At 52.6% G+C, this 26,588-nt stretch overlaps 2 protein-coding genes across 18 annotated transcripts in view; one reads left to right on the top strand and one right to left on the bottom strand.

The window, feature by feature from the left end:
- The window catches only part of LOC117096314 (40S ribosomal protein S27-like), a 15,179-nt gene extending 10,486 nt beyond the window's left edge, over nucleotides 1-4,693 (bottom strand). For 3 of the 5 annotated variants that reach the window (XM_033233584.1, XM_033233581.1, XM_033233582.1), the window contains exon 1: nucleotides 4,688-4,692. The gene's annotated coding sequence lies outside the window, so the exon portion shown is untranslated. Of the gene's footprint in view, nucleotides 1-1,244; nucleotides 1,248-4,687 lie in introns of all 5 variants that reach the window. The other 2 variants (XM_033233585.1, XM_033233583.1) reach the window with 2 other exon arrangements.
- On the top strand, nucleotides 4,020-26,588 carry TRMU (tRNA 5-methylaminomethyl-2-thiouridylate methyltransferase). Of its 13 annotated transcripts, XM_033233567.1 has the most exons (12): nucleotides 4,026-4,555; nucleotides 6,486-6,651; nucleotides 12,534-12,640; nucleotides 15,697-15,819; nucleotides 19,468-19,640; nucleotides 21,242-21,295; nucleotides 21,385-21,451; nucleotides 22,868-22,968; nucleotides 24,454-24,598; nucleotides 24,956-25,038; nucleotides 25,803-25,875; nucleotides 26,099-26,588. In XM_033233567.1, the coding sequence occupies exons 1-12, from the start codon at nucleotides 4,474-4,476 to the stop codon at nucleotides 26,191-26,193; spliced, it is 1,269 nt and encodes a 422-aa protein (XP_033089458.1). In that variant the 5' UTR covers nucleotides 4,026-4,473; the 3' UTR covers nucleotides 26,194-26,588. The 13 variants fall into 13 exon arrangements, with proteins under 13 accessions (XP_033089457.1, XP_033089461.1, XP_033089468.1 ...); XM_033233565.1 differs by having other exon boundaries at nucleotides 4,025-4,555; nucleotides 25,803-26,588; XM_033233568.1 differs by lacking the exon at nucleotides 25,803-25,875 and having other exon boundaries at nucleotides 4,031-4,555.

Here is a 26,588-nt window from a genome sequence, read left to right as displayed (position 1 = left end):
GGTCTGGCCGTCATTTCCCAGGGGTAGAAAAGGAAATCTGGGCCGGGCACAGTGGCTCAAGCCTGTAATCCCAGCACTTTGGGAGGCCGAGACGGGCGGATCACGAGGTCAGGAGATCGAGACCATCCTGGCGAACACACTGAAACCTCATCTCTACTAAAAAATACAAAAAACTAGCCGGACGAGGTGGCGGGCGCCTGTAGTCCCAGCTACTCGGGAGGCTGAGGCAGGAGAATGGCGTAAACCGGGGAGGCAGAGCTTGCAGCGAGCTGAGATCCGGCCACAGCACTCCAGCCTGGGCAACAGAGTGAGACTCCGTCTCAAAAAAAAAAAAAAAAAAAAAAGGAAATCTGAAATCGGATTAAACCATGCAGCAAATATTTACTGAGGCTCTGCTATGGGTCAGGCTGTTTTCTGCTGGGGTGCAGCGCTCAGGTACCCCTTCCCTCTTGGGGCTTCCCACTTGGTAGAGGAGGGAGATGTTCAGCTCCCAGCCCATCTGTAACCAAGCTGTGCCTCGGTTGTCTCCATTCAGGCCCTGGGGGTGAGCCGAGCCTTTGGCCTGTGGCCCCAATCCTGCTGCTGGGGCTCCTCCCCACTGTGCCCTTCCCCTCCCCGCTTAGGCCTCAGTACAGCCAGGCTCTCCTTGGTACCCAGGCCGGACAGAGTGATCTGACTTTAACTCTCTTCAGACGGACGGGAGGAGGGCCCTATGAGCAGGAGCTGGACAGAGCAGAGCTGCTTCTGTCCTGAAGCTCCAGGCCTGTTCCTTTCTGTCTGGGTCTTTCCACTGGGCTCTTCCTGCCGAAGCCGCCCAGTCTGAGCACCCCCACTCCCTCACCTGGTGCGCGGGCCCTTGGTTCACCCCTCTGAGGGCTCCGGGTGGGAAGATGCACAGTTAGCTGGAGACTGAAGGACTCCGCGGCCCCAGGAGAGCTAACCCCTTTTTCCACCTCGGCTGCTGCTGGAGGGCCACCCTTTCAGGTTCAAGAGGTTCAACTTCATGGGATTTTTACCACATTTCATTAATTTTGTGGCGCAAATGTCTTCCCATTTTATATCTCTGAAATCCACGTCGCTGACATTGCTGTTGGCAGGCGGCACCTGAGATGTCGTCATCCTGCCCATAGCTGGCCTGTAGTGGCCCTGGGTGATACACAGGGCCCTCTTGGAGCTACAGAATAACTAAAATACCATATAGTTCACCAGAAAGCAGAAAATATGTGAGCATGGATCTCAGCCACTTTCTGGGTTGGTTGCAACTGGGACTCAACCTGCCATAACCTTAGATCAGCCTGCCACACCCAAGGAGGGCCTGCCCCTACACCCAGACTCAAGTTTAGACACAGCCTAAACGTGTACCTCTAAATCTGCACAAGCTCAGGTGCCCAGATACTGGATTTCCTTATCTCTTCCGGGAAATGCAAGATGAAATTGCCTTCCTGTTGGGTATTTTCCTGATCCTTTATTCTGAAAAAGTGGTCATCCTTTTCCCCACAGGTCCTGTGACCTCTTCCTCCTGTCTTGCAGCTCACTGTGTACCTCCTCCTGGCACCAGTGCCCAGGGCTCTCCTGTTGGTAGTTCCTGCTTTTCTTCTTGGAAATTCCTCATGGGCCTCGAGATCTTTACCTTATAACAGTTCTGTTGAATTTCACCCTGGCAATGTAAATTGATAGCTTATCTTCACAGATGCCAGACAAAGGACAGATCTCACCATCAACTCTCTGCTCACCTGAGACAAATGCATGTCTGCCCTATTTATGTAAAAATGCAGATTCACTGAGCCAGACTAAGGCATAAATGACTGTTCCTCTACCTGCCTCTCACATGGAAATTGTGTATTCAGTGAAAGGCTGATCAAAGACCCAAAATAATGCAACAGTTTATCTCTTATCTACCTATGACCTGGGAGCTGCCCACCGCCCCCAGTTGTTCCGCTTTTCCAGACAGAACCAGTGTACATCTTACATGTATTAATTGATGTCTTGTGTCTCCCTAATATCAAAGCAAGCTGTGCCTCGACCCCCTTGGGCACATGTCCTCAGGACATCATCATGAGGCTGTGTCACAGGCACGTCCTTAACCTTGGCAAAATAAACTAAATTGAGACGTGTCTCAGGTACTTTGGGTTCGTACCACAAGGAAGGGTTCTCATGCGTATGTGCCTAATAATAACAGCTATCACAGAGGACTGCAAAAACCACAACCTTTACACAAAGGCTATCACAACCTTATTCAAAAAAAAAAAAAAAAAAACTTCTGTTGCAAAGACATCTGCCCAGCAACTGCCTGTCCAACCCTGGACTGCTGTCACCCTTAATGATCCTTGTAGCCAAAGAATTATCTCAAAACAATTATGTGATCCTCATTTTCCCTTTAAAAACCTTTGTCTTGCTAGGCTGGGTGCAATGGCTCACGCCTGTAATCCTAGCACTTTGAGAGGCCGAGGTGGGCAGATCACAAGGTCAAGAGATCGAGACCATCGTGGCCAACATGGTGAAATGCTGTCTCTACTAAAAATACAAAAATTAGCTGGGCATGGTGGCATGTGCCTGTAATCCCAGCTACTCAGGAGGCTGAGGCAGGAGAATCGCTTAAACCTGGGAGGCGGAGGTTGCAATGAGCTGAGATCGTGCCACTGCACTCCAGCCTGGTGACCGAGCGAGACTCCGTCTCAAAAAAATAAATAGGCCGGGCATGGTGGCTCACGCCTGTAATCCCAGCACTTTGGGAGGCCAAGGCGGGCAGATCACGTGGTCAGGAGATCGAGACCATCCTGGCTAACATGGTGAAACCCCATCTCTACTAAAAAAAAATACAAAAAATTAGCTAGGTGTGGTGGCAGGCGCCTCTAGTCCTGGCTACTCGGGAGGCTGAGGCAGGAGAATAGAGTGAACTCAGGAGGCAGAACTTGCAGTGAGCCAAGATCACACCACTGAACTCCAGCCTGGGCAACAGAGCAAGACTATCTCAAAAATATAAATAAATAAATAAATAAATAAATAAATAAATAAATAAATAAAATAAAATAAAATAAAATAAAATAAAATAAAAATTTGTCTTCCTTTACTTCCCTGAATACACACATAGCTTAATGTGGCATGCATATTCCCATTGCAATGCCCTATTCACAAATGAACATCTTTTTCGTTCAGAGAGTCTCCCTGTGCTTTAGGTAGAGCGTGTCTAGATGCTCTTAGAGAAGAACTCAGCTTCAGTATCACCCCTGGGGGATGACCTCCGTTCTCTCCTCCTTCCTTTATTCAGTGAGTTTATGAAGCAGCTGCCCTGGGCCAGGGGCTCTTCTGGGTATGAAGTAGAAGTGGACAGAACACAAAACCCCTGCCCCACGCAGCTCACAGACATTAAAGGATTGAGTGCTGAGTATGCTTGAAATGAAACTGTAAAAGATTTGAAGATATTTATTCTGAACCAAATATGAGTGACGGTGGCCCATGACATAGTCCCAGGAGATTCTGAGAACACGTGCTTAAAGTGGTCGTGCTACAGCTTTTGGTTTCATACATTTTAGGGAGACATAAGCCATAAACCAGTACATGTAAGATGTAACATTGGTTCCCGAAAGGTGGGACAACTCAAAGGTGGGGTGGGGCTTCCAGGTCATAGGTGAATTCAAAGATTTTCTGGGCCTGGGGCAGTGACTCACGTCTGTAATCCCGCCACTTTGGGAGGCGGAGGTGGGCATATCCCTCCTCCGGGCAGATCACGTGGTCAGGAGTGCGAGACCAGCCCGGCCAATATGGTGAAACCCCATCTGTACTAAAAATACAAAAATTAGCTGGGCATGGTGGCGGGCGCCTGTAATCCCAGCTACTAGGGAGGCTGAGGCAGGAGAATCGCTTGAATCTTGGAGGTGGAGGTTGCAGTGAGCCGAGATCACACCATACTTCGATATCTTTCAGGGCCTGCCATCTGTCATGTCGGTATCCTATTGCTACGGAGAGTCCGCCTAGACAGTCTTAAGTCTGTTTTGAGGTTAACGCTGGTCCGAATTCCAAAGGGAGGAGGGTCTACTGAGGCGGGTCCCACCGGGCTTTTCCCATCAGAGCCCGAACTCGCGGTTCAGGTTCCCTTTAGGACGCCCCTGGCCGAGAGGAGGGCTCCAACGGCTGGCTGCAGGGCTTAGAATTTTATTTTTGGTTTACAGCGCAGAAGAAGAGCAGTGAGGACAGGGCGCGGGTGGGGGGGTGCAAGGCGGCGGCTCCAAGAAAAGTCAGCCCCTCGCGGACCGACAGAGTCTCCGCACCCCGCGGGTCGGTGGAGCCTCAGTGGCCAGCGCAGCCCGGTGATCGGGAAACACCGCCGCCGGGCAGGGGAGGGCCGGACGGAACGCGAGCGCGAGGCCGCGGCTTCCGGCCGGGCCACTAGCGCGGACCCTACGACCGGGGCGGGACTTCCGGCAAGGCGCGGAAGCGGCGGTAGTGGCAGTGGAGAAGTTGCGTGGCTGACGGATGCAGGCGGTGCGGCACGTCGTGTGTGCCCTGTCCGGCGGCGTGGACAGCGCCGTGGCCGCGCTGCTGCTGAGGCGAAGAGGTGAGGCGGCCGAGACCCCCGCCCGCCCCCGAGCGAATGTGTCCGCGAAAACCTGTCCCCGTCCCTCGTGGCGTTGGGCGGGTCGCCTCCCTCTCTGGGCCCCTGGTTGCGCGCGGGTCAGCAGGAGGACACCCCGTCCTCTGACTTCGGTTCGGAGGCCCCTCGCCCTCCACCTGTGTAGTCGGAGGTGTGCGCGACTGCAGCTCCGACTACCTGGGAGCAGTTCAGCGCCCCTCTCCACCCGCGCCCACCCCCAGTGAGAAGCCGGCGGGCCGGGGTGGGGTGGGCAGGGCAGGGGAGGGGAGGGCTTCTCACGGGTCTGCGGCGTCTACATTCACCTGTGAGGCCGGGGAGACGGGTTAGGGGAGCTGGGATCGCCGGGCCGGAGGCCTGACCTCTGCACACGCTGTGGCCGCCGGGTGGGAGGTCCTTGTCCTGCCCAGTCAGCAGACGGACAACTGCCGCGCGGCGGGTCTGCTTGTTCAGTGTCTCCTGTGTTCTCCGCTCGCTGGAGGACAAAGTTTTCTCCAGAAGTATTTCCATTTCTTCCGGCATCTAAACGGAGCCCCACAGGTGCTTAGGATTACTCGGGCCCAGCTCTGAAATGAGCGCTTGTTTAACTTCACCTGTGTGGCTCCCCGCGGGAGACCTCATTCACTTAGTGACGTTTGTGGATCTGCTTTGCGCCATCTTTGGTTCCTGACCTTGGGCAAGTGAATTAAGCCGTCCCCTGTAAAATTCGGCTAACACCCGCCTCACGGGGTGACTGGAGGGATTAGATGACATAATACATATTGATGAGTACACGCCCAGCACATACGAGGTACTCAGAAGACAGAAGTGGCTATTAGTTTATGTTGTTAATAACCATGGTTATTATCGTAGGTACAGTAAGTGCCAAAGAGAAGGGTAGGCAGACCACAAGCAGAACTAGTTGTGAGGAAGGGAGAGTGGAGGAAAGCATCCTAGAGGTGGAGGTGTTCAGCTAAGTCGAAGGAATAGGATGTCACTAAGCAGAGACTTGGAGGTGGAGGCGGCCCTCCCGGCAGAGTCAGCAGTGCAAGCAGAATCACAGAGGCCTGCAAGTGTTGGCTGGTTCTGGCCACATGGAGATGGAAGGGGAGGAGCCTGGAGCACGTTTAGCCCTGATGATGGAAGATGCTATACCAGTGGCTTTGGACTGTTAGGTAGACAACATTGGTCTGGTTGATCTGGGATGGGGGTGGTCTTTTGCGTGTGATGCTGCAGTTCTGGCAAAGCTTTGTCATCAAATTTCTGTTTTGGGTACTATATAAAGCCTCTTTCAGCAGTCATTTGCCCTTTCATTACATTCAGCCTGCCGAAGAGAACCAGCTTTCTCGTACAGGGTCGGCACCTGTGTAGTTTGCTAAGGTGGTGTAAGGCTAAAGTTAGCCTTTCCAATATTTGGGTGAATATTTTGTTACAATTGAAAAGGTAGAAAATAGGTCATAAACTAGGTGGTACAGCTCTTACAAAATATGGAAAATTTTAATTATCTTTATATCTGATGACTTAGAATCTAAGTCTTAGATGGTAACTAGAAATAACTTTTGAAAAGAGTTTCCTTTTCTGATAACCGAATGGTGCTTTGAAAAATTCTGTTGAGTTTTGACTATTCCTTCGTGTATTCCACACACTGGCTAAGCCCCTCCTGCTAGGCATTGTGGTGATGCATCGATGGGGACACAAACATGAGAAAATACCACCTCCCTCATCTTGGGGACGCAAGCACCAAGACGGAAACCGGATCCCTGAAGCCACATGGCAAAGCAGGGACTGCCAGGCAGGCCAGGCACAAAGGCACAGGAGCACAGCGTAGGGGGAACTTCTCAGAGCTCAGAAATCACTGCTGTTTTACCAAAGGTTGATTAATGTATTCTCTTTAATTGGCCGTCTTCCTGCTCCCCAGGTTACCAGGTGACAGGGGTGTTTATGAAGAACTGGGACTCACTGGATGAACATGGAGTGTGTACTGCCGACAAAGACTGTGAAGATGCTTACAGAGTTTGCCAGATCTTAGACATCCCTTTCCATCAAGTGTCCTACATAAAGGAGTATTGGAACGACGTGTTCAGGTGAGTGCAGGTCACAGCACAAAGAAGGCTTCCTCACACTGTGGATGCTTGCAATGGAAGGATCGCGGTAGTCAGCCAGCCAGACGCCTGTGCAGCCCAGCGCTCTCCCTCCACGGTGGTGCTGAAGACTGCAGGAGGCCTCAGCCACTCTAGGGGCTCTGTGTTAGCGGCGAGGCCTGGACCCCATAGCACACCCAGCTGTCTCACTCCTGTCATTTTGCCACTTGCCTGAAGTCTCTTTAATGCTTTCTTGGGCCTTGAGCTGTTTCTGTTGCCCAGTTAGGGTAGGGTAGGGGAGCTAAGGCTGAGGGCTCCCCTGGAAGGTGAGCACCAATGCCTGCGTGCTTTGTGGGTCAGTGATTAAGGGGGTTCTGAGAAAGAGTTAGGTGATACATGGCCTGTGCCTGTGAAAACAAAAAACAAACAAAAACTTTTATAAAACCTAATACAATCCCAATAATTAAGTGCTGTGTGCTAGGTGTGTGCCACATCTAGGAACATTAAGATGTCTGCACTGTGACCTGGTTCTGTAGGAGTTTGCGGTCTAGTTGGGAGGACATTATCTTCACAAGAGGTGATAGTGATGCGTGGCACGCAGGAAGTACCAGTGATGCTGTCAATCACTGAACCCAGAGGAGGGAGAAATTTGCAGAGTGCAGTAATCAAGAAGGCTTCATGGCAGTGGAGGGGTTGGAAACAAAGCAGTAGAGAAGACACTCCAAATGGGGTAGTGAGAGCAGCATGAAGAGGAGAAGAAATGCCGATTGTGTATTTCAGGACCGTTGTAAAGTTTGGCTGGACTTTTGTTCCTGCGGTGGAAGGAGTGGAGGACTTGTCCTCTGGTGAGCCCTGACTGCGATAAATGTCGGGCAGTTGTCAAAGGTGTCTGACATAGCAGGCCATGTGCGCAGGACAGGCTGCCCCTGCCTCAGTGGCCTTTAGGGGCAGAAAAGCCTTGGGTTGAGTCCTGACTGTAGTTTATTATATGACCTTGGGCAATTTATTTGACTTTGTTTTTTTAATTGAAAAAAATTCTTTTTCTCTCCTGCTAACAAAGACCCAGAAGAGATTCTTGACTTTTCTGAGCCTCAATTTTCTCACCTTTAAAATGAGGATAACACTGATGCCTCACAGGGTTATGTAAGAATTGAGATTAGGTTATAGTGCGTGTGCCTGGTATATTAGTAAGCAGTCAATCAACACAGCTGTTTTTCTTTTCTTTTCTTTTCTTTTTTTTTGAGATGAAGTTTTGCTCTGTCACCCAGGCTAGAGTGCAGTGGTGCGATCTTGGCTCACTGCAACCTCTGCCTCCCAGGTTCAAGCAATTCTCCTGCCTCAGCCTCCCAAGTAGCTGGGATTATAGGCGTGCACCACCACGCCCAGATAATTTTTGTATTTTTCGTAGAGACAGGGTTTCCCCTTGTTGGCCAGGTTAGTCTCAAACTCCTGACCTCAGAAGATCCACTTGTCTCAGCCTCCCAAAGGGCTGGGATTACAGGTGTAAGCCGCCACGCCAGCCTGCTATTTTTATTTTCATCATTAAAAAGATGAGTCTAGGCCGGGCGCGGTGGCTCAAGCCTGTAATCCCAGCACTTTGGAGGCCGAGACGGGCGGATCACGAGGTCAGGAGATCGAGACCATCCTGGCGAACACGGTGAAACCCCGTCTCTACTAAAATATACAAAAAAAAAATTAGCCGGGCGAGATGGCGGGCGCCTGTAGTCCAGCTACTCGGGAGGCTGAGGCGAGAGAATGGCGTAAACCCGGGAGGCGGAGCTTGCAGTGAGCTGAGATCCGGCCACGGCACTCCAGCCTGGGCGACAGAGCGACACTCCGTCTCAAAAAAAAAAAAAAGATGAGTCTGGGGAGCTAAGCTGTGAGGACGCAAAGGCATAAAAACGATATCATGGACTCTGGGGTGAGGGCTAAAAGACTACACATTGGGTACGGTGTCCACTGCCTGGGTGACGGATGCACCACAATCTCAGAAATCACCACTGAAGAACTTACCCTTGTAACCAAACTCTACTTGTTCCCCCAAAACTATTCAAATAACAATACAAAGAAATTTAGATTCAGTCAATTGACTATGGTCACCTAAACAATCAACGGAAGAGCTTGAACATGAACCGTCTGTGACTCTGTGCTATAACATATGGGTGCCGTGTATGTTAACAACATGGACAAAACTGATGGCTGAATTTTCCTGGGGGAAGTTATCTGTAGAATGCATGATAAATGCATTAAAAACTTCTGCAGTTTTCTCGGGGACATAAGAAAAAAAAAGAGTGTGGCAGCCAAATATAGGATAAATACGGGAGAAGACCAAAGGCGGAGAGTCTCAGGAAGTGCTGTTGCTGCAGATTCGGACTTCATGGGGAGGGATTGTGGGAGTGGAAGTTGAGGGCTGGCTTGTTGGACCCAGAGGACGAGTCCACCGGGCAGTAGATCTGAGGTGCTTGTTAAACACAGACCTGGACCGAGGTCTGGGTGTGGCCCTGGAATCTGCTTTCATAAGTACTTCCGCTGTGCTGGTGGTGGGGCGTTGTCAGGGTCTTTCTTTGAGAAAAGGTATGATGAGGCTTGGGGACTGATGTGTGTGGGAGACCAGAGACGAGAGGAGTCAGCAGTAGTTTCAAGATCAAGGCTGGGTGGCTGGGGAAGGCCGGTTTAGGGAACTCCTCATGAGTACTGTAGAGTTTGGGGTGACAACAGGGAGTCCAAGTGAGCTTCCACTTCACTGCTAGCACCGCTTTTTCTTTTTTTTTTTTTTTTTTTTTTTGAGACGGAGTCTCGCTCTGTCACCCGGGCTGGAGTGCAGTGGCCGGATCTCAGCTCACTGCAAGCTCCGCCTCCGGGTTCACGCCATTCTCCTGCCTCAGCCTCCCGAGTAGCTGGGACTACAGGCGCCCGCTACCTCGCCCGGCTAGTTTTTTGTATTTTTTAGTAGAGACGGGGTTTCACCGTGTTCGCCAGGATGGTCTCGATCTCCTGACCTCGTGATCCGCCCGTCTCGGCCTCCCAAAGTGCTGGGATTACAGGCTTGAGCCACCGCGCCCGGCCCGCTTTTTCAAAGTGCACGAGTGGATGTGGTTTTTGAAGTTCAGCTCAGCGGAGGCCAGACAGGAAGAGTGACTTGAATACTATGGCAAAGGAGGAGCAGTGCTGGGATTAAAACCCAGCTTTCCAGGCCAGTGCTTGCTGCCGCCTTCTGGCGCTGCTTGATAGAGACTGAAAGGAGGAGGCGATTCTTTTCCCATCTCTGGGGCTGCCCCCAAGCTCACCCCAGGCTCCAGCCAGCCTGCCCTCTGTCCTCGCCCAGTACCGGCTGCCCGTGGAGGCATTGTCTTCCTGCCGGACACTCACTCCTCCAGTAGGGCTCTCTAGCTCAGAAATTTCTTTCGTATTCTTTCATTCAAGACCCACTGGCCTTCATGGATCAGAGTCCAGATATGTTTTAGCTGCTGAGTCTTTTAAATTGCTGTCTCCCTCCCAAAGTGCAGGAAAGGCTTCTCTTCTTTCCAGTGAGAGAAGAGGCCAGGTTACTCCATTGTTTTTGCTAATGCCAAATGACACACCTTCAGAAACTGATTTAAACGTTGACCTCTTCAATATTTACTGATGACTGTCACATAGAAAGCTTGTTGGGTCTAGGACATAGAGAGACCCAGATTGCGCCTTAAGTAGTTTATAGTTTAATGAGCTTCCTGACAACTTTATAATAATTAAAGCAAAATGGAAAGAGTGTGGTAATATCAAGTGTTGTTGCAAACGTGGAACAACATGAGCTTTTATAAACTTCTAGGGGGAGCGAGAAGTAGGAAAACAGTTTGGTACCTGCTGAAGTGGAAAATATCCAAGGAACCTCTGACCCTGTGCAGATCCATGATCTGTCTGCATAACGCAACCCTCTTGATCAACTTTGGTTTTTTTTTAACCCTTGTTGATTAATAGAGAGTTTTAGGTTAAATGAAAAAAATCACTTATACCAAAAATACACCCATTTTTAAACTCCCAAAATAGGCGTCATAACCCTCTTGAAGTGAATCCTCGAAGACTATGTAAGTCTTGCTGGTATCATGGCATCTTTTTCCCACGTTCAGTCAGTCTGTTAGAGCAGAAATTCACTGAATTAGGATGGCCTGATCCACTTTAAGCACCCAAGAGGTTGCTCATTCTCAGAAGTGTGTTTGTCACGCGAGGAAAGTATTTTTGGTGTATTTGCCCAGTGGCGCAGCATCCCAGGCTGAGATTGCGGAATGGCTCATGGAGCCCTGGTGTGGGGAAACCTCTGACTGGGTCTCTCCTCTGCTCTCACCATGGCAGCCATCCTCGCAGAAGAAGGCTTCTGTGACAAAGGTGTGCGGGGTTGTCTCCATACACCAAGCCGTGGACACAGCTGGGTGTCCTCTGATTCAGTTCCGATACCATCTCATCTACCTGGAGATAGTGCTGGATGCCAAAGGTTGAGGGTTCAGTCCCCAAGATGGACTCCCCCTCTACAGCAGTGGAAAGTGTGGGCCTCTAGAACTTACGACCCACTGGCTTCCCGTTGGGATTCGCATAACTTCCTCTCTGGGTTCGATTATTAATAATTTGCTGGAGTGGTTCACAGAACTCAGAAAAACACATTTACCAGTTTATTATAAAGGATGTTGCAAAGGATACAGATGAAGAGTCAGGCCGGGTGAGGTATGGGGAAAGGGTGTCCACCCTCCAGGAGCCTCCGCAAGTGCAGCTGTGCAGAAGCTCTCTGAACCCAGTACTCTTGGGTTTTTATGGAGGCTTCATGACATTGCCATTCCTTCTCCCGGGATACAGAGTGGGACTGTCTCGGGGGAGGGTCTTAAGACCCACAGTCAGAAAGGTAGGTGCTTGTAATTCTAGCACTTTAGGAGGCTGGGGCAGGAGAATTGCTTGAGGCCTGGAGTTCAGTATCAGCCTGGGCACCATGGCAAGACCTCCTATCTACAAAAAAAGAAAAGGATGCAGTGGGCCGGGCGCGGTGGCTCACGCCTCTAATTCCAGCATTTTGGGAGGCTGAGGAGGGCAGATCACTTGAGGCCAGGCGTTGGAGACCAGACTGTCCAATATGGTGAAACCCCGTCTCTACTAAAAATACAAAAATTAGCCAGGCATGGTGCTGCACGCCTGTAATCACAGCTACTCTGGAGGCTGAGGTGGGAGAATCGCTTGAACCCGGGAGGCGAAGGTTGCAGTGAGCTGAGATCACACCATTGCGCTTCAGCCTGAATGACAGAGCAAGACTCTGTCTCAAAAAAAAAAAAAAAAAAAAAAGGAAAGATGCAGTGAAAGGAGGGCAGGAGGTCAGAGGCCTGTTGGTGAGGCCCGTCCCTGAGGCCCACCACACCCAGCATGACAGCAAAGGACTAACGGGTGAGGTCAGAGGCCCGTCCCTGAGGCCCACCGCACCTAGCATGACAACAAAACAATAACAGGCTAAGGGAGTTGCAAGCCAGGAACTGTGGATGAAAGCCAATGCATAGCATAGCACCACAGCCCTGCAGCGAAAGTCTAGAGGATTTCATTTCTACTGTCACTCAGGCATCTTCTCTTCCTCACCTAAGCCCTGCTGTGTTGGAGGAGTCCCAGAGGCAGGGGCACTCCCCACTCCTGACCCCATAGGCGCTGTGAGCCTGCATGGAGACGGTGGCTCCTGAGCCGGCAGAGAATAACACCTTGTCAGGTGGCCCGTGCAGCAGGTTATAAACAAAAGTGGCTTTATACTGAAGCTCTCCTGTTTTGCAGAAAATTATAGTTTTGGTATGACAAGGAGAAATTCTACATTAAGCAATTTAGTGACTTTTTTTTTTTGAGGAATGTTTCACACTTGGAACTGAAGTCATTTTCTTTTATTCTAGTGATTTTTTGAATGAGTATGAAAAAGGAAGGACTCCCAATCCTGACATAGTTTGCAACAAGCACATCAAATTCAGTTGCTTTTTTCATTACGCTGTGGATAATCTTGGTAAGTAATTTGGGTTTAAAACTTATTTATTTATTTTTTTTTTTAAAGAGACAGGGTCTCACTCTGTCACCCTGTCACCCAGGCTGCATTATAGTGGTGCGATCATGACTCACTGCAGCCTCGACCTCCTGGGCTCAAGAGACTCTCCCACCCCAGGCTCCTGAGTAGCTTGCATCACAGGCGTGCCACCATGGTGGCTAATTTTTTGTGGAGATGGTGTCGCAACTGTATTGCCCAGGCTGTTCTCAGATTCCTGGCGTCAAGCAGTCCTCCTGACTTGGCCTCCCAAAGTGCTGGGATTCCAGGCGTGAGCCCCTGTGCCGAGCCAGTTTCTTCTTGTGGAGCCTCCTGATGCTGAATTGCTTGTGTAGATCACCTCCTGATGTCTGTGGCTTTGCTTCATGAATTTGAGGGTCTTTTCCTGTCCCCTGCCATTGGAGTCACCATAACGAGCTTCTGACATTCTGGCTCGGGCTTCTTGGTTTGCTGTGTCCCACTGCAGCTCACCCTGCTGTGTGTGGCTGCGAGATACCATTGTAAGCCAGGGGCCCAGTAGCGTCGGCGCCTTTAGCAATGACGTAGATGAGGCTTGCAGACTCAGTATATGAGCAACCTAACGCTGAGTTGATGATGATGAAAGTTTGTGGAGTTAGGAATAAACAAATGCCTACAAAAACAAAAACATCAAAAAGAAAAATCTTAAATTTCAACACTGGGCTAACACCAAAACATGAAACTTAATAGATAAATGCAGTTTGCTAACTAGGTTCACTAATTCTCCTAGTACAAGATTGGAAAGACCTAGCTTGGTTGCCATTGAATGTGCAGAAAATCTGGGCCCCCAGGCTGACTGAGCCAGTAGTGTGATGTCTTTTGTCAAAGTCAGCACAGACTGAGCTCACCCTGATGATCAGAGAATGTCTGGGAAGGGGTGACGCGTCCACTGTGGTCTGTCCCGGTTAGACCATATCAGTTATTCAGGAAAAGAGTGACAGACAGATAGAATGTGAATTGATTTTTAGTTTCAGGGTATCCGGAAATATATTCTCCCTGAACTGTTGAGATTACTTGGGGTCATAGTGGCAGTGGTCAAGTGTGTGAGTTAGGATGACATTCTTTGTGTGACCAGAGGACAGAGTTAGGACTGGCAGGAGAAAGAGTTCCCTGGGGTGGAGGCGCAGGCAGCGGTTCAGGAATGGAAGCACTGAGCTCTCTGTCACAAAAGCTTTTTGGGGAGCCCCTAGGTGACTGGCTGTCAGGCACGCTGTGGAAGGAACTGCTGCAGTGAGTATTTCCACACCTGGATGAAAGGCATGAACCATGCAACACAGGGTGACGGGACATGACACCCGGACTTCTGAATTCACCGCACTTCTCAGGGGCATCCTGCACTTTTTCTAGTATAAGTGCTGTTCTTTAAGGACACAGATTTAAAGTGGATTGTTTTCTCTATGAGAAACTCGGTCAAGATGAGATCATGTGTTTCTTTTTTTTTTTTTTTTTTTTTTTTGAGGCAGAGTCTCGCTCTGTCGCCCAGACTGGAGTGCAGTGGCGCAATCTCGGCTCACTGCAAGCTCCGCCTCCCGGTTCACGCCATTCTCCTGCCTCAGCCTCCCGAGTAGCTGGGACTACAGGCGCCCGCCACCTCGCCCGGCTAGTTTTTTGTATTTTTAGTAGAGACGGGGTTTCACCATGTTAGCCAGGATGGTCTCGATCTCCTGACCTCGTGATCCGCCCGTCTCGGCCTCCCAAAGTGCTGGGATTACAGGCTTGAGCCACCGCGCCCGGCCCATGTGTTTCTAAAGTGCCTTTTTCAGGTCGTTAAGATGCAGCAGTTAATTCTTGCTGTGTCTTCTGTTTACAATGAGCTAATGTGGTTGGTTAAGGATGGAATCCATTTTGCTGCACCTTTTGTAAAAGTCTCTCCCAAACTAAGTATCTGTAATTTTTTCTTTTTTTGAGATGGAGTCTCACTCTGTCACCCAGGCTGGAGTGCAGTGGTGCGATCTCAGCTCACTGCAACCTCCACCTCCTGAGTTCAAGCAATTCTCCTGCCTCAGCCTCCCAAGTAACTGGGATTACAGTTGCCCACCAACATGTCTAGCTGATTTTTGTACTATTTTTGTAGAGATGGGGTTTCATCATATTGGCCGGGCTGGTCTCAAACTCCTGACCTCAAGTGATCCACCCACATCGGCCTCCTAAAAGTGCTGGGATGACAGGCCTGAGCCACCGCGCCTGGCCCGAATATCTGGAATTTTTAACAGTGCCAGGCGTTTTCCTGTGTTTGTAAACATTCTCTGTAAGGATCCCCGTTGTTACGGCAGTGCATTGTCATTCACCTCACATTCTCCCAGTGGTGAACGTTCTGGTCCATTTTGGTGCTTATTTATTTATTTATTTTATTTTATTTATTTTCTGAGACAGCATCTTGCTCTGTTGCCCAGACTAGAGTGTTGTGGTGCAATCTCGGCTTCCTGCAGCCTCGACCTCCCAGGTTGAAGCAGTCCTCCCACCTCAGCCTCCCAAGAGGCTGGGACTACAGGTGTGCACCAGCACGCCCGGCTAATTTTTGTATTTTTTGTAAAGATGGGATTTCACCATGTTGCCCAGGCTGGTCTTGAACTCCTGAGCACAAGCCATCATCTGCCCACCTTGGCTTCCCAGAGTGCTAGGATTACAGGCATGAGCCACTGCGCCTGGCCTCCCTTAGTATTATAACAAACTCTGAAACGAATATTTTGTATTTAAATCTTTCTGTGCATTTCAGACTGTTTCCTTAAGCTAGAAGTTAACTTTGGAAAGGCTCTTAAAAGTGCAGTAACACTTTAAGTAGCAAGACTGTGTCAGCTTCAGAGTCTAAGGCTGCTTGTTTGATGGAATTGGATGTGTACCTCTGTTCCCTGGGGTCTCCTGTTTGGGGGCACGGTGGATTGCGCAGCCCGTCAGCCTAAAGACCTGGAGTCTGTACTGTTCTTTTGTGCCTTGGTTTATGCTGATCAAGGCCTGCAGGTTTGAGTCTAAAACCTGACCCTTGTGTTGTAAAAACCTCACAGGGGCAGATGCCATCGCCACAGGCCACTACGCAAGAACGTCACTGGAAGATGAAGAAGTCTTTCAGCAGAAGCACATTCAGAGGCCAGAAGGGCTTTTCCGAAATCGGTTTGAAGTTAGAAATGGTAAGTTAAAGTGCCCAGATTAGAGCTGAATTCTTGTGAATAGAGTGAAATCTTTTGAGGAATGACAGTGGGTTGTGCCTGAGGATCACGGCCACCCCTCCCTCTGTGCTCCAGAGTAGCTTGTATGGGATTCACGTTTGAAAAGGTGCGGTTACCAAGAGAGCACTTCCCCTCGGGGCCTGTGATTGGGTAGTAAGAGATGTCCCTGCTGGCTATGGCGAGAGCTGGTGGAAAGTGACATCAGATATTGATAACCCAGCTCTAGACACCGTGCATTGGTGATTTGAATGTTCCAAAAATATTTGGGTAAATATTTGACAGTGATCATTGGGGTGCTGTCAGTCTAGCCAAGGCCCTGTACTTAGCAATAAGTTCTCAAGGGCATGCGGTTCAGGCAGACTTTTAATGTGCTGTGAGCACGGGACCTGCTGTGGATCACAAAGGCTCAGCAGTCAGGCTTTGTAGCCATATGTGTGTTAGGGAGCCAGGTTTCACCTTTCTAGAAAAAAGTCAATAGCAGACAGTGAGCTGGGAAGCTGCTGGCTTGTCCTGGTGTACATGTGTATGTAGAAAAGAGGAATTCCCTGCGTTGTTGAGTGAAAAACCAAGTGGAGCTCAGAGCCGTGTTTCTGCAGGAAGCGTTCATCAGGGCAGGACCCCTGTAGGGCAGCATTGCTCTGTCCAGAAATTCCTCTGTCCAGAAATTCAGATGTTGGAGGGAGCCTTGTCCTGCCATCTGGGGAACAGGGGTATCTGGGGCTGGGGCTGGGGCAGGGCTTTACATGCACACATTTCTTTTTTAAATTTTTATTTTTTTTGAGATAAGGTCTCTGTCAACAAGGCTGGAGGACAGTGGCCCAATCTTGGCTCACTGCAGCCTCCACCCCCTGGGCTCAAGTGATCCTCCCACCTCAGTCCCACCAAGTACCTGGGACCAGAGGTGTACCCCACCACACTTGGCTAACTTTTTCATTTTTTTGTAGAGATGAGGTCTCGCTATGTTGTCCATGCTGGTCTTGAACTCCTGGGCTTAAGCGATCCTCCCACGTTGGCCTCTCAAAGTGTTGGGATTACAGGTGTGAGCCACCAAGCCTGGCCTCACACATTTCACATCGCCCCTCTTAGCAGTCCATGAGGTGTGTGCTCTCGTCCCGTTTCACAGATGAGGAAACCAAGGCCTGGATGAAGCCACCTGACCTAGGTACCTCAGGCGGCAGAGCTGGATTGCAGTGCACTTCTGCTCACTCCCCAGCCCCTGCTGTTTCTGCTGGGTCCGGCCCCAGCTGAGTTCTTTCCTCAGCGTTGCTGAGCCTATCCTGAAGGCTGCAGCGATGGGGCAGGGCTGTGCTTGGTCAAGGGAGCCCTGAGTGTGCCAACAGTCGTCTGCCACCCTCTGTTCCCTCCTCTCCTTCCTTCCTCATGCCAGAGGGTGATCAGGTAACTGTACTAACTTGAGCCCAGAGAATAGCAGCCCACTCCCCTAAGACAGCCCCCCATTTCAGGAAGACATGGGGTTGAATGCAGAGTCCTGCCACTTGGGAACTCCAGGGTGGAATTCACCAAGTAATTGTGCATTTATGGGACCTGAGGAGATGGAGGGTGAATTTCCATGTTGAATAGATGTGCCTGCTTACCTCCTAGAACGCTGTGTGCCTTGCAGAACCTTCGACCTTGATTATAGACCACGTGCCCTAGGAAATGTCTGATAGTACTGATGGATGCATTTTGTTGAGTGCGTTTGGCGTGTGGGAGTTCTGATGATGCCACAATGTCTTGGCCTTCACGTGGTTTGGTAGGCATACTCAAGGTTTCTGTTTCATTCTTCTGCAGTTGCCCTGGCTTGGCCTGGGTCTCTGGGGAGGGCACCTACAGGGGCAGTGGAGGGCTTGAGCTCAGGGTTGGGCAGCACCTGAGACTGGCGCTTCTAGGCCCGACCTGTGACTAGACCAATTTTCCCCGCACAGCATGCTACCACCGGCCTGGCAGGGCCAGCACGGGAGCCGGCTTGTCAGTGAGGCTCGAGCACAGGCAGCCTCCTCCAAATGTTGTTCATTCCTTTCTGTGCTTTTCCCCTACAGTAGTTCAGTTAGGGTCACCAGCTTGCTTTTTTGAAAATCATAGATTTTTAGTTTGTTTTAAAATGACTCAGAACTAGAAGAAAATGCAAATGGCTCCTAGTTTTCTGAGGCTTTTACACACATGCAGTGTTTGACTGCAGTTAGTTTGGGATTGAAAGTGGACTCTGAGGCCAGTTGCGGTGGCTCATGCGTGTAATCCCAGCACTTTGGGAAGCCAAGGCAGGCGCAGATCACGAGGTCAGGAGTTCGACCAGCCTGGCCAACATGGTGAAACCGCGTCTCCACTACTAATACCAAAAAATAATGAGCCGGGCGTGGTGGCACGTGCCTGTAGTCCCAGCTACTCTGGAGGCTGAGACAGGAGAATCACTTGAACCCAGGAGGCGGAGATTGCGGTGAGCAAGATGCACCACTGCACGCCAGCCTGGGCGACAGAGTGAGACTCCATCTCAAGAAAGAAAAGAAAAAGTGGACTCTGGAAAGCGCCCTGCTTCCGTGGCGACTGGTTGGCTGAACTTAGTCTCACTTGTTGCTCAGTTCTGCTGTTTGTACCTGCCAAGTAAGGGAGTGGGACTTGGGAGGCTGGGTAGCCTCTATTCCCGCCGCCTCCACCTGCATCACTTTGGGCGAGTCATGTATAATGAACTGGGCCGGTTCCAGTTTCCCCTCTGTAACGTGAGGAGAATTCTCCCTCTCATGGCTAACGTGGGAATCAGCAGATGGAAAACCCTAGCTACACAGTGTGTGTGCTGTACGCGTGGCTCTGCCAAGCCAGGAAGGGTACGTGTGCTGTCTGACCGTTATGGCATGTGGCGTGCTCTGAGTGTAACTCGAAAGGAGAAGTTTATGAGAAAGATTGAAAGAAGCCAGAAAACTGACATTCGTCTTAGTTTTTTGCCATTGATCATTGAACTTGAAAGTGGAGAACTGGACAGTTCTAAGCCAGGTTTACTCACACCTCTGCTCCGTTGCCTTAAAGCCAGAAATGGTTCTTTACAATCAGGGAATGTCGGAGGAACTGCAGGGGCACCTAACAGATGTCAGCTGAGACTCTAAGCAAAAAATGTTTTTACCAGGAAAGCTAATGCGTTCACAGGTAGAACGCTGCTGGTGCTGGCCGCCCAGCAGTGAACCTGGAAAGTGGAGAGTTCTTGAAACCACTGTGGCACGAACACATCCTGTGGTTGTTGGAAGAAACCACAGCTGACACTGTCGGTGGAATCTTCTGCAAGCGGCTAGCTTACTCCATTTTCCAAGATGTGGCTGAATTTATTTTAGGTGTTTTTTTTTTCTTATCACTTCAGAACATTTTTTCATGTGAAATATTATCATCTGAAGTATGAGCTGGAATAATTTCTTTGTCATATAAAATCCTTGTTTTTTTTGGAGGTACAGATTTTTCTTACATTAACCCCAGTGGCAGTCTTTTCCCTAGTAGTTGCTATTGAATGTTGTTGTCTGCTTCTGACAGGCTAGGGATAGTCTGTCTAAGGGAACAGAAGGACATTGTTGAAAGTGAAGTATCATTATTTTTCTTCCTGCAACGTCTTTTGTTCTTTATTCTTGGCAGCGGTAAAACTCCTCCAGGCAGCTGACAGCTTTAAAGACCAGACCTTCTTTCTCAGCCAGGTTTCCCAGGATGCCCTGAGGAGAACCATCTTCCCTCTGGGGGGATTAACAAAACAGTTTGTAAAGAAAATCGCTGCTGAGAACAGACTTCATCATGTGCTTCAGAAGAAAGAGGTACGAGTGAGCAGTTTCCTTTGATGAGTGCCTGTTTCCCTTTCCCGACTGCACGGCCGCGGAGCAGCTGGGCCTGTGGGTCCAGCACCACTTCCCCTTCTCCAGGACCTAACATCAAAGGCCGACCTTGGAGCAATAGATGGAGGAGTTTGCTCAGGCGCACGGTACAGGGCTCTGCTGACATCCGGGAGCAGCCTACAGGAGACTCCTTGCTTTTTTCCTCTCCTCTGACCCTTGTGATAGGCAGCTTTCCCTGCAGCCTTCGCAGCTGGTGGGGTGCTCTTGGGATGGCCTGCCTGCCAGGTGAGTGCCAGGCAGTGTGACGCAGCACCGAGACCCCTGGAGGGGCAGGTGCTTTGCCACTGTCTGCACGCTGATGTGCTCTGTCATCCACTCGCCCGGCACAGACTCGTTCGGTGCCATCTGTTCCAGGCGCTGTGCTGCTGGGCCTAGAGGATATGGTGACGTGCACAGAGTTCCATCTTTGCCTCCATGGAGCTCACCCGCGAGTGGGGGGACACAGACAGGAGGCCAGTCAGTGTAAACCTAGAAAATGTCTACGGCGGGAGGTGTAGGACCCCGGGCGGGAAGCACCAGTGGGGTCTGAGAGTAGGGAATGGAGATGCCAAAAACGGCCTCAAAAGAAGTTACATGGAACCTGAGACCTGAAGGATGAGAGGATCTGGTGTCCCAGAGAGGGCTGGGAAAGTCCAGATGAGAGAATGGCAGTACAAAGGCCTTGAGGCGAGGAGAAGCCAGGAAGATGGCATGGGGGTGCCTGCGTGTGGCCCCAGCTCCTCGGTAGGATCGAGTGCACCCAGGAGCGTGAGGACAGCCTGGGCAACAGAGCGAAACTTGTCTCAAAAAGAGAGCGTTGGCGGGACTAGGATGAAGTCCGTGGGAGAAACTTGGAGACGGAGGGCGAGGGCGCTGTGGGATGAGCCTCACCTCTTCAGGGGCTGGTGCGGTGGGAGCTGTCGCTCCTTCTTATCTCTTCCTGGTAATGGAACGGCCAGACCTTCATCAGAGGCATCTTCCCTGAAGAGCACGCCCACCCCCGTCCTCCTCTCTAGTCTTCTGTTTCCAGCGTTGCTCTGTGGTGGGAGCTACAGGGATGGAGGGGCAGTCTTGAGAGACACAAACCGAGAGTAAATGATGCAGCCCCTGCTGGGGCCACGGTGGCGAGTGCACGCCGCCCAGGCTCCCCAGCTGGGGCAGATATACTTGAAGAAGGCACCTCTCTGACTCCCTTGGAGCCCTACCCCGAGGCCTTAGCTTCAGGCCTGGCTTTTCTGCTTCCTGCCCCTCCTCTGGTCCCTGTCTCTCCCCAGGTCCTTCTTTCTTCCCCGGGGCAGCTGGTGTGAGGTTCTGCCGTGCAGGGTCAGACCCTGCAGGCTGAGACAGTGAGGCGTCCTCTAAGGTCCTGGCCTTGTGTGCGCCGGCTGTGACTGGCGGCCAAGGGTGCTGGTGGGCAGCTGGGCCCCTACCGTGGAAGCAAGGTGTGGGGTGAGGCGGGGAAACCCGGGGCCTGCTCAGGCTGTCTGGGTACAGTGTGGGCCCCCACCTCTGGTCCTCTCACGGCTGCCGTCTTCTCATTTCAGAGCATGGGCATGTGTTTCATCGGGAAGAGGAATTTTGAACATTTCCTTCTTCAGGTCAGTGCTGGTCTTTGACACAAAGCGATGGGGCTGCGTGTCTGCCCTGGGCCTGGATCTCCGTTGATAATGAAATGTTTGTTTTCCAGTATTTGCAGCCTCGACCTGGTCACTTTATTTCCATAGAAGACAATAAGGTTCTGGGAACACATAAAGGTGAGGTGCAGACTCTGCCACTTGTCAACGGAAATGCCTGGAGCTGTGGGGCTTCCGCTCTGGGAGACTAGACCAGGGTGCCCGTCGTCCCTTTCCCTTGGCTGGTGAATCGCAGAAGGCGCTGTGGGGGCCGGGGTAGGCAGGCATGGCCTAGGGTGGAACAGTTGCCTTGATGAGGGCTCGCGTTTCAAGATGTGGCCTCAGCTGAAATGCTGGAGTTCATGAAAAGCGCACCTCTGACTTGGAAGGACTATCCTCTGTGAGTTACGTATCAAATCCCTGTAAAAAGAATGATTTCCTTACTGTAAGGAAAATGTGAAACTACACAAAACTCCACTCTGAGTCAGGGAGTAAGGTGGACGTCACGGCATGATCTGGATGATTCGGGACCACATGCAGTGATGGGATCAGGCGTCCCACGCCGGCTGGGGTGCTGCTGGCTCACACGCAGACCCTTACTGCGGTGAGGCCTGCATGAGCTTATGCTGTGCCTGGTGTCAGGGGACAGAGTCTGAGTTAGTCACCAGTGCGCAGTCCTGCTGTGGGGACAGAGTACAGCCATTGTTGGGTTAGTTCAGTGGCGGGGATGTGTCAGCCGGCGTGATGATCAGGCAAGTCTTGACGCAGCGCAGGCCTGAGCTGTGGGACCGGCCAGGGGAGCGGGTGTAGGTGGTGCCTTGCGGCACATTGCACTTGGAGATCTTCCACCTCTTGTGGAAGAGAGAGGGCAAGCTGAGCCGGGGCTAGGCGTTCCTGAGACAGGTTGAGGTAACAGCCTTGCTTGGGACAGTACTGCCGGGCAGAGCTGCCCATGTATCTGCCAGCCCTGGCCCCAGCAGGAGCCAGTTGGATGAGTCATGGTTTCCACCTGCAGTTCAGTTCACTGAAGAAGGCTGCCGGCCTAGGCCACGTGGTAAATCCCATGAGGTTCTCTCTGCCTGTGTGCACCACGGCAGGGGAGGGAGGCAGTGAGTTTGCCATCTGCTCTGTGACATTGTGAGGGTGCACAGAGGGGCTGGGGGTAGCCCTGATGCAGTTGCTGCTCATATGAGATGGACACTGTTAGACGCGCAGCTGTGTCATGGGCTCAGCAAGAAGGGCCCCTGGCGTCACACGGGGCACCCAGCCACATCCTGGGCCTAGAGTCAGGGGCTCCTACAGCTGGAACCTGCACCTTCTGGGGTACAAAGGACCTGCTCCGTGGCCACTGGCTCCTGGCCTGGAGAGGGATGAGATGTGCCCAGGTGCTTGGTCAGGGCTGGCCTTGGTGGCTGGAGGATCATAGCTTCCCAGTGAGCTCCACCATTGCTGGGCCTGCTCTGGGCTGCCCTCCCAGCATCTGCCTTCCTGATGAGAGGCATGACATGTGGGATGGAACCTGTTGCCCAGCCTCATGGAGAAACTGTCTTTCTGTAGGTTGGTTCCTGTATACCTTGGGCCAGAGAGCAAACATCGGTGGCCTGAGAGAGCCCTGGTACGTGGTAGAGAAGGACGGCGCCAAGGGCAATGTGTTTGTGGTGAGTGGGCCAGCCTTTGAGACAGCACTGGGGCTGGTTCTGGCAGGGCCAGCAGTGCTTACGGACCAGGGCTTGGGAAGGCCTCCAGCAGCCATGGCTTCATGGAGCCTGTGACTAACTCTGTTCCTGTCCTTGGTCCCCTGCCTTCCTGCTGCATCCTCCTGGGACTGGCCATGGTGGCAGGAGGGTTTTAAGATACTCATTAGGCCCTGTTGTGTGCTGGCCTCTTAATCATCACTGAACCCCTGTACACAAAGTTTATCCAATTTTACAAAAGAGGACAGCGAGACCCGGAGCTTGGGTGGCTCATCTGGTGGAGAGGGCATGGCCTCAGTGCCAAGGACAGTGCCCGCCGTGGTAGGATCCAGTGAGTTGTCGTGAGCCAGGTGCAGATGGCCAAGCCAGGATCAAATGGAGCCTTCCACCATCACGGGGCCCTTACCACTGTGACCCTGGCCTCAAAGCAGAGCCGCTCCGCAGGGGCAAGCTCACCCCACCTGCAGGGGACCTTGCCAGTGTCTGGAGGCATTTTTGGTTGTCACAGCTTGGGTGGAAAGGCAAGGGCACGGGTGCTGCTGCATCTGTGGGTTAGGCCAGGGACGCTGCTGGCCGTGTTCAGCACAGCCTCTTCCCTGAATGACCCAGCCTCCACCTTGGCGTGCAGAGCTGAGAAGGCCCACTCTCAGCGCCCTGGCTGCTGGCTCATGTTCTGACACAAATGCTGGGGCACCTTCTCTTAGATGCAGGCGGGGGCCAGTAGGCCCAACGCGCCGATTCCAAGACATTTCCTTCTAGGAAGACTGTGGGGTGAAAAGCCTGGCTGCGAGTGAATTAAATGATCTAGATTTCAGTTTGCTATAAGAAGACCAGAAAGGTTACCAATGGCCTCCTGTCCCTAGACAGGTCTCAGTGCCTGCTTAGAACCCAAAGCCCTTAACTTAATGCTCCTTGTCCTGCTTCAGGGGCGGGGCTTGGCACAATACCAGGAGGTGACAGGGAACAGGGGCCTCAGAACCAACCTAGGGTGGCTGGGACCCCCCCCATACCAGGGCCAGTCCCAGGGCAGCTGCGGGAAGCCCGCACCTACCAGTCCCTCCTTCCTCAGCCATTTGGGGTGTGGTGGGATTCCTGGGGTGGCCTTCTTGAGAGAAAAGCCCATGGTGTGGCTGGCCCCTGTGGCCCTGTGAATAGAAAATCCAGTCCTCGAGGGTGGTCGTGATAGTGCCCCACAGGTGGTTGCAGATGGAGGGCCTGAGTCAGACTTGAACCTGCAGTGTTCACTGTCACGGGCTCGGATCTCACCCCTGCCTCTTAGTCTCTCATCTGTGAAATGGGGATTCAAAGTCCCAGCCGGTGATGAGATGAGTTTCTGTGGGTGGAGCGCTGCGAGCGGTGCCGGCACCGTTACCTCCCAGGGACCACACCGAGGCCGGCCTTGGGGCAGGGTGCCCCTCTGCGTCCCCACCTTCGCATCCCACTCTACAGGCCCCCCGGAAAGACCACCCAGCCCTGTACAGGGACCTGCTGAGGACCAGCCGCGTGCACTGGATCACAGAGGAGCCGCCTGCAGCGCTGGTCCGGGACAAGATGATGGAGTGCCACTTCCGATTCCGCCACCAGATGGCACTAGGTGACTGATGGGAGGGCTCCTGAGGCTGGGCTCCCTGAAGCCGAGCTTCCTGAGGCCAGATTTGGGCCAGGGATGGGAGACCCTGGAGGAGGAAAGTCCCGTTGTGGAGATTATTTGGAGATTACCTAAAATATTCAGAACTCCCGTGTTCTGTGCCTGCCCTGAGCGAGGCCTCGGGGTGCTGGGAGATGCAGGCAGGCCCCAGTGTGTGGGGCTGAAGCAAGAGTGTACACTGCCCCGCAGTGTCCTGCTGCGCCCAGAGTCCAGGCTGGTGCTCCTTTTTCCCTGGGGCCCCGAGGCCTGAGGTCGACCAGGCAAGGCCTGTGCCCCCTCCAAGGGCCCCTCTCTTCTACCCAGTGCCCTGCGTGCTGACCCTCAATCAAGATGGCACCGTGTGGGTGACAGCTGTGCAGGCTGTGCATGCGCTTGCCACAGGACAGGTGAGTGGGGCTGTGGGGGGTGAGCCCAGCTCTCATTGTGCTCCAGGAGGACTGTACTGCTCTTCACCCTACCAGGGCACCTGGGTTACAGAGGAGGGGGCTGAGGCCCAGAAGTAGGGTGTGCTCGGGTCACACAGCTGGTGACGGCAGAGTGCGACCAGACGTGCCCTGGGGGCTCCTCCCGCAGTGACAACTGTGAGAGGATTTCCACTCTGATGTCACCAACCAGCCAGTTCCTGCTCGGGCCCTGAGAGGCTCGGCTGCTGCCCGGGCCCTAGAAGCAAGGACAGAAAATGGAAGGGGCATGAGGACTGCACTCAAAGAGGCAGCGGGTTGGGGCCCCTGTGGGCTGAGTGTGTAGGGGCTCTGAGGATGGGCGCCTGGCGTATGCAGGCCTGAGGGTTGGGGCCCCTGTGGGCTGAGTGGATAGGGGCTCTGAGGATGGGCGCCTGGCGTATGCAGGCCTGAGGGTTGGGGCCCCTGTGGGCTGAGTGGGTAGGGGCTCTGAGGATGGGCGCCTGGCGTATGCAGGCCTGAGGGTTGGGGCCCCTGTGGGCTGAGTGTGTAGGGGCTCTGAGGATGGGCGCCTGGCGTATGCAGGCCTGAGGGTTGGGGCCCCTGTGGGCTGAGTGGGTAGGAGCTCTGAGGATGGGCGCCTGGCATATGCAGGCCTGAGGGCTCTCCAGGGGCAGGTGGCGGGAGAGAACCTGGGGTGAGGGAGTGGAAGCATCCTCTGGCTGCCACCATGCTCCCTCCTGTCACAGCTCCACATTCCCAAGGGCTTCAGAGACCTGCCAGTTCCTGGAGTGGCCCCTGTGACTGTCCCACTCGGGAGAGATACCCTGACCCTGAAGACCCTCCCTGGTGAAGCTGCTGGGTGCCCCAGGCCCCTCCTCTCCTGTTCAGCAGCAGCAGCAGCAACAAAACCCTGCTCTCCTGGCAGCTCAGCCGCCTGGCGTTCCAAGCACGGGCCAAGGCCCAGAGGGGACCACTCTGCCCCTGCCTGCCCTGGGCTGGCTCCCTGTGGCACCCCTAATGCCAGGGTCTCTCTTCCCTACAGTTTGCTGTGTTCTACAAAGGGGACGAGTGCCTGGGCAGCGGGAAGATCGTGCGGCTGGGGCCGTCCGCCTACACACTCCGGAAGAGCCAGCATAGAGGTGGGGTGGCCATCGAGAACCCCAGTGATGGCCCAGAAGATGGCCCAGGCCTGCGTCCCTTGCCCTGACAGATGGAGCTGCTAGAAGGAACCTGGAGAGCAGGCCCAGGGCTGGGTGGCTGGTGAGCAGTAAGCTGGCCCAGTTTACTGCTGCCCAAAGCAGAGGAAGCCGGGCTGGTTAAGAGTCCGAAAAGCCTGCAGGAGCCTACCGAGCCCCAGGAAGAGCCTCACCTCCAGGCTGGGGCTCTGGCTGCCAGAGCATCTGCTGGCTGGTGGGGTGGCCCGAGTTCCCCTTCACCACCCCCAGGGAGGGTTTCCCACCTCAGAGCACACCGAGGGGACCTGCAGGGGGAGCTGCAGGGACAGCATTGGAATAAACCTTCTTTCAAGGACA

The sequence above is a fragment of the Trachypithecus francoisi genome, unplaced genomic scaffold (genome assembly GCF_009764315.1).
Source record: "Trachypithecus francoisi isolate TF-2019V2 unplaced genomic scaffold, Tfra_2.0 Lachesis_group14, whole genome shotgun sequence".
Taxonomy (NCBI): Eukaryota; Metazoa; Chordata; class Mammalia; order Primates; family Cercopithecidae; genus Trachypithecus; species Trachypithecus francoisi.
This window is presented reverse-complemented; position numbering and strand designations above follow the sequence as displayed.

Excerpts from the sequence above, each read along its gene's own strand:
- TRMU (XM_033233565.1), top strand. The coding sequence starts at position 4,474 with ATGCAGGCGGTGCGGCACGTCGTGTGTGCCCTGTCCGGCGGCGTGGAC. Across the intron at positions 22,969-24,453 it reads CCAAGGGCAATGTGTTTGTG|GCCCCCCGGAAAGACCACCC; the intron begins GTGAGTGGGCCA and ends CCCACTCTACAG. Across the intron at positions 25,039-25,802 it reads ATGCGCTTGCCACAGGACAG|CTCCACATTCCCAAGGGCTT; the intron begins GTGAGTGGGGCT and ends CTCCTGTCACAG.